Raw genomic sequence first — 7,136 nt, forward strand, 5'->3', positions numbered from 1 at the left:
AGCGCCGGTGGCCTGCCCCTTAACATCGTGACATACATCGTATCCAAGCGGCAACGCCCATATCGCTACAACCGCGGCACGGAGTTCTTCCCAAGCTGAAGGCTGATTACGGAAGACATAGTGCTACTTATCCGCAACGCGCATTCCCCTAAGAACAATAGACACCGGCTGTTGTTCAGGCAAATCGATTAACAAAGCCAAGGACGCCGTCTGAACTCTGTCCACATATTGATGTAACTGCTCTTTATCCCGCTGCAACTCCCAAATGTAACGACATTCAAGCGGTTTTCGAACTCCTGTGGTCAATCTCTGCCTAATGACGAGCTCCCTGAACTGCTGTAAGGGGAACACTTCAGCCATGGCTCGGAAGAGGAGGTTCTGCAACTCACTTCTAGCTAACAGGTACGGCAGTGACAAAATTACTTGGTGTGGAACCACGAAAGGGAGAAGCATAAAGTTCAAGACGAACCGACAACCGTAATAATTTTTCGACCTGTTCAAGCCGCTCCACGACTAATTCAGTAATATCACGAGAGGATTAGGCAACTTGGCAAACATTGCGTCTAACTTCACCAAGGACGTAACAGTACCATCCCGGGTAGGCTCTCGCCCTCTCCCGAACACAGCAAGTCCCGCTACTCAATCCTCCTCTCACCAACTCTAAACACGTAAGATTAAACTGCAATGCACTAACCAAAGAGCCCAATTCGGCGGCTAATTTTTAATGGTGATCTTCCAAAGCTAACATGCCCAAATCCGCTTTCCGATTTGTTAAATACATTAACTGGGCCTACACCGTATCCAATAGACTGGCACTAGGTTGAGTGCCTTCCAAAACGCAAATAGTGTCCACAAGGCCCCTAACAGCCTTCAACAAAAATTCAGTGGCCGCTCCTGTCTCACCCAACACCGCCGGCGTGACGTCAACCGGCTGAAAAACGGCAGCACCTAAACGGGCTACTAAATCCGGATCACTGCCCTCAGTAGCTTGGCGCCTTATTTCCAACTCGTAAACAAGATGTTTCTGAGCAGGCCGATCCCCGGACTCTGACTGACCGCCATTACAATACACCTGAAACAATAAACACCCAAAACAATGTGGTGTCACAGAACAGAAATAAAATTGAAACTAACAGTAACTGGAATGGCAAGAACACAAACGTAACCACGCTCTGCTACCAGTGAAATCCCTGGGCTAGCAGGACGGAGCGGATGCGGTTATATTTGTGGAAAGAGGTCAAAATATGTTACTGTCAGTTGCACACCAACATACAAAATTTATTTCTTAAAACACACAATCAGACAAGCAAGAATCAAAACTCTCAAGGTTTTAACGAAAGACCTCCTTTGATTTAATTTAGATCGGCTGAAGGCCACATCGAAAATCCAAGGCACAAGGCCTAAGCAAGGTACAGGAGTTCTTCTGGCGGTTTCACTTCTTCAGAATTTTTTTTATCTTCAATATAAATAGGCTGAAAGCCTTAGCTTTAATTTTATCCCATATAACGCGGCTGAAGGCCTCACGTTAATCAAGAATAGTGTCGCGGCTTAAGGCCGAGACAAAGATTTTCAAAGTTTAATTTAAATTGGCTGAAAACTAGGTTGACGGCCGCATATCAACAAAACAATTTTACGGATTTTGCCTGGGAAGAAGAGCTTTCAATTTGAAAAGGCTGAAGGCCTGATCTCAAAATACTTCGTGTAAAACTCTGCTGCAGGCCTCATATTAAAAAATAACAATCTTATGACTTAAGGGCAAGACAAGGATTTTGAATTTTTAATTTAATAGAGATTAAAACACACATCATGGAGAAAACAATTTTACGACTTAAGGCCTAAAGGAAGAGATTCTGAATTTCAACTAAAATAGGATAAAGTCTTTACCCTAAAATGCTTCACATAACTCTCGGCTGAAGGCCACATACGAAACCCAAATAATCTCACGTCTTAAAATTAAAAATTGGAAATTTCTTTGTCTGGGCTTTAACTGAAAAACTCGGCTGAAGGCCACATAAAAACTACAAAATATTTCTTCCGGCTTAAATCCTAGACAAAATTTTCAACTTTTGATTTTAAAAGGCTGAAAACTCGGCTGAAGGCCACATACCAGTCAAGAAACTTTTTTTACGCCTTAAGGCCTAAGAAGAAAAGCCTTGATATTTCAATAAGAAAAAACTCCGCTGAAGGCCACACACAGTACTTAAGACTAAAAAGGAAATCACTCTGTAAAACACAAGGAGCGGCGCTCAGAAGGTTCCAACCTGGGGAAGTAACTAACGCACTTTTAGGTGAAACAGGCAGCCAGACCGACAACTTCTTAATCAAAAGGCAACCCAACAAAAAGCCAGCCGAGGAACCAACCAACAACATCAGTTCTACTGCACCTGAACAGCAAAACGACAACAAGATGTCAATCGCACAACGTTCCGGATACTGGTGGCCAATCAAGCCAAATGAGAATAAACGCCCAAAACTACCAACACCTCAGCTGTCACACTACACGCTGTGCTGTACAATACCAACACGATGTGGAAAATACACTGCCAGAAACTACGTCAACAACCACTTTAGGTCACTGGAACGTCAACGGCCACAACACAGGAGATACCTCTGGTACACTTAATTTAAGTCATTCCTTCATTAATGAAGTTTAACACCACAAAGGAAGACGGCTGCAATTCTAGTCGACTTCAATGCACACACGTTGTTGCTCGCGTGGATCTCTCAGAAAGTGACAACCAGGATCAAACCAAGAGATGTGATAGCAGTTGAGGCTTGATAGTAGGTTAAGTGAGCACTCAACTTTAGTGTCCAGTTTCGGTGGCTGACGAACTTCGTAACCCTCGCAACAGGCGCCTCACAACTCCAACCGCACGTGCACGCCGCCAGCGGCTCCGGTCTGACCACGCGCCACAGAGACTTCCTCGTTGCTCTGACCCAACGGACCAACTGTCACACACAGCACACCCGGAAAACATATCCGCCACACCAGACATAGTACAGCAGTACTAGTATCGATACACACTGCTACTGCGGCTCACGGAGAGAAGACAGCAACGTTATTGCGGTAACCACTGGGCTACAACAAATGATTAAAAAAAAAAAAAAAAAAAAAAAAAAAAACAAGGCACCCATCCAGCCAGCCACGGCTCACATACGTTGCAAAGAGCAATGGTGCTGACAATTCTTTTCAGTATTCAATACTGCCTTCTCACGTTGCCATCCTGATAAGTCAATGTTGACTTTTATAGAAGAGATATTCATTTTCCAAAAACATCGCAGTTCTTCCACATAAAACATGTTCCTTAATTCTACAACACTTATTCAAAAAATGGCTCTGAGCCCTATGAGACTTAACATCTATGGTCATCAGTCCACTAGAACTTAGAACTACTTCAACCTAACTAACCTAAGGACAGCATACAACACCCAGCCATCACGAGGCAGAGAAAGTCCCTGACCCCGCCGGGAATCGAACCCGGGAACCCGGGCGTGGGAAGCGAGAACGTACAACAGCTATTGTTTCTATACAGGCTACACTTTAGTTTCTCTTTTTGGCGTGCTTCTGCCTAGAGCGGAATGCTGCCTGTGTATTTCATTGGTCAAATTTTTCAGTGTAACGAAAATATGATTCTCTATAAATTGTTCGAAACAAAGAGTAGGATATGACCAAATGAGGAAGCAAATAGACCAGCGTGAGGCCTAGTTTTGCGAAAAACGATTTAACTTCTTTAAATAAATCAGGGTAACTGAGAAAAAGTTAAATCTTTAGTTGCTGATGGGATACATCTGTCATACTAAAGTCATACGCAGTGTTTAGAATTGTCACGTCGATGTCTTATATCTGCCTAGTGTTAGCGAGATGCTTTAGGAGCTTTAAGTAGAATGCTATGGACCACAGGGTGTACTCAAAAAAAGTCTGAAGTAACTAATTGTGTTTTCTTATACATCATAGGTATTGTTTTGCAACACTACTATAAATCTCAGAAATTCTGCTGGTTTGTACATAATGCGGATGTAGTGGAACATAGATGCTCCAGAAAATGGCGCAAAATGTGCGAAATATTGATTTGTGTTATGTCAAAGTCATCTGTAAATATTATGTCGAAATTTTGTGACCATATTTTGTCCATAATTAGCGTCCTGATACAATCGCTCTAAAACAAAAAATTTAAGTCTGAAATCCTAGGTTCACTTGAAAATATGTATCTATTAGGCTGGTGCAGAAGTTCACAGTTTTTCTTTTTTTTTTTTTTTGTCAGCTGGTATTGAGGTTGCTATGGGTTTATTTAACGATTGTCAGTTTTTATTTTTAGTTTACTGTTGCTATTTGAGTTTACATGTTGAAATATTGTGTCTGAAGATAGTGAGTGGAGCTGTCGACGCTACAAAATGGAGTACAAACAGGAGAAATCGGAACATTTCCGACATTTTTCACGGTCTCAGTTCATTCGAGGGGCTACAGCAACGGAGGCACCCAGAAACATTTGCACCGTGTGTGGGGATAATACTATTGGACTATTGGACAGAGAACTCTAAGGAAGTGGTTTTCTCTTGTTAAGGAGGATCGTTTTGACGTTAATGATTTCGCTGTTTGATGGAAGTCGTTCACACTCATGAACCCACAATGATCCACGCGAGTGTACTCGAGAGCTGGTAAATGTGGTAAACTGCAATTATTTCACCACCGTACGAATGTAAGTGCAATGGGAAAGGCTCATACATCAAGAGTACGGGTGCCGCATGCCCTAAGCCAAAATCACAAAATCAGCAGGTGACCACATGTGCATCATTGCTTGGCTCGTGAACAACACCGGCGATGATTACTCCGTACCGCTATTGGGGTGCAAAATAACTGATGATGGTCGAAGTACAGAGGATATAGAATATACACTGGCAATGGCAAGGAAAGCGTTTCTGAAGAAGAAAAATTTGTTAACATCGAGTAAAGATTTCAGTGTGAGGAAGTCGTTTCTGAAAGTATTTATATGGATTGTAGTCATGTATGGTTCAAATGGTTCAAATGGCTCTGAGCACTATGGGACTTAACATCTATGGTCATCAGTCCCCTAGAACTTAGAACTACTTAAACCTAACTAGCCTAAGGACAGCACACAACACGCAGTCATCACGAGGCAGAGAAAATCCCTGACCCCGCCGGGAATCGTACCCGGGAACCCGGGCGTGGGAAGCGAGAACGCTACCGCGCGACAGCCGTGTATGGAAGTGAAACATGACGATAAATAGTTTGGACAAGAAGAGAATAGAAGCTTTCGAAATGTGGTGCTACAGAAGTATGCTAAAGATTAGATGGGTAGATCACATAACTAATGATGAAGTATTGAATAGAATTCGGGAGAAGAGGAATTTGTGGCACAACTTGACAAGAAGAAGGGACCGGTTGGTAGGACATATTCTGAGGCATCAAGGGATCACAAATTTAGCACTGGAGGGCAGCGTGGAGGGTAAAAATCGTAGACGGAGACCAAGAGATGAATACACTAAGCAGATTCAAAAGGATGAAGGTTGCAGTAGGTACTGGGAGATGAAGAAGCTTGCACAGGATAGAGTAGCATGGAGAGTTGCATCAAGAAAGTCTCAGAACTGAAGACAGCAAAGAACAACAATGCTAACACAGGGAAACGAAAGGAATGGTTGAGCCCAGCAAAGCAGCAACTCCCCGAACAACGACCTGTAATCATCTACAAAAGATGATGTTATGCATCTGGTGCGCTACGAATTGCTTCCCCGAAGTGTAACCATCACTACTGACGTTTATTCTCAGCAACCGAGACGTTTTGCAGACGCAATCCAAGAACGACAAGGAGGAAGACCGCGTGAAGTGATGCTACTCCACGATAATGACCACCCGCATTTTGCTAGGCTGAGGGAAGACACTATACGGGAGTTGTGTTGGGGAGTCCTTCCGCAACCACGTTATTCAGCTGATCTGGTGTCCTCAAACACAGACACAACCTTGAAGGAACTTCCCTTTCCAATGAAGATGCTCTATGAATATGGCTCGACGAGTTCTTCTCCTCAAAACCACGTGATTTCCACAGTCGCGGAATATAAAACGTACTCCAGCGTTGACGGATTGTTTTAAATAGAGAAGGAGAACGTATTATTGATAAACGTCTGTGTTACGTTAGAACTTATGCACCAGCCAAATCCCTTTTCTGCATGAGACACGGCAGTCCGCAGAGCTTACCGGTGTGACGGGATGCCGCAGCGTGAGGGGAACGTGCATCCAGCCATGAGGTTGCCCCGCTGAACCGCAGGCGTTCATGTACAGTACAAGGCGTAGGGTAGTATCTGACAACTTCTCGCGCTTCAAACTACCCATTTCAGCGGTAGTATTGCTCGTAACGGGAATATTTTTCAGTCCCTGAGTTTTGACGTTATAACAACAGCAGTTGCCGAAGAGCACTGAAACACATAAATCAAAAGAAGGCAGCTGTAGTAGACGAAATTCCTTCAGAGTTCTTGAAACTCTGGGTGAACTTACCTTCGTAGCACCATTCCACTTGGTAAGCGAGATATATGCATCGAGTAACACATACTCTGACCTCAATAAAAAATATAAAACAGCAATTCGGAAGATGCTGACATCTGTGAAGAATATTACGGCTACGAAGAAGTCTCGGACGAAATATCAGCACAGGTCAGTTACTGGATGCAGCAGTATTCCGAGCACTTTATTCACCGTGGTCGTTTCTTTACGTTTGATTAGCCAGATAGGATTCTACAAGCAGTCAGCTGAATTACTTCTTAGCAGCTTCCCTTACGGTTGGGCAATGCCTTTGCCACACACATAAAGAAAGACGTATTTCACAAAAAAATTGTCAATGTAAAAGGATTCCTTTCCTGGTTAATGGTTGGTTTACGATATCTCTCAGCATTCGCAACCACTGTGTCCTGATGATTAGTAAATCTTCTTGGCCTCAGTATCATCCACGGGCAATTATCGTCCTAACTTACAGGCAAAGCAAGTGGAGGTCCTTCTGTACATACAAAAGCTTGGTGAATGTTTGGCGGTCACATCATTGTCCGGCGAGTTGCAATACCTACCTGTCACTCTGGGAATGATGGGATTCCCTCAAACATATATACATGAGATAGTCCTTCGGATGTAC

The 7,136-nt window shown here is 43.4% G+C and overlaps 1 protein-coding gene across 1 annotated transcript; it reads right to left on the bottom strand.

The window, feature by feature from the left end:
• Positions 1 to 755: 755 nt before the first annotated feature.
• On the bottom strand, positions 756 to 6,264 carry LOC126302691 (uncharacterized). The gene is made up of 2 exons (XM_049991743.1): positions 6,212 to 6,264; positions 756 to 1,072 (listed from the first exon to the last, which is right to left on the bottom strand). The coding sequence occupies exons 1-2, from the start codon at positions 6,248 to 6,250 to the stop codon at positions 791 to 793; spliced, it is 321 nt and encodes a 106-aa protein (XP_049847700.1). The 5' UTR covers positions 6,251 to 6,264; the 3' UTR covers positions 756 to 790.
• Positions 6,265 to 7,136: the final 872 nt, after the last annotated feature.

Source organism: Schistocerca gregaria, unplaced genomic scaffold, assembly GCF_023897955.1.
Source record: "Schistocerca gregaria isolate iqSchGreg1 unplaced genomic scaffold, iqSchGreg1.2 ptg000178l, whole genome shotgun sequence".
Taxonomy (NCBI): Eukaryota; Metazoa; Arthropoda; class Insecta; order Orthoptera; family Acrididae; genus Schistocerca; species Schistocerca gregaria.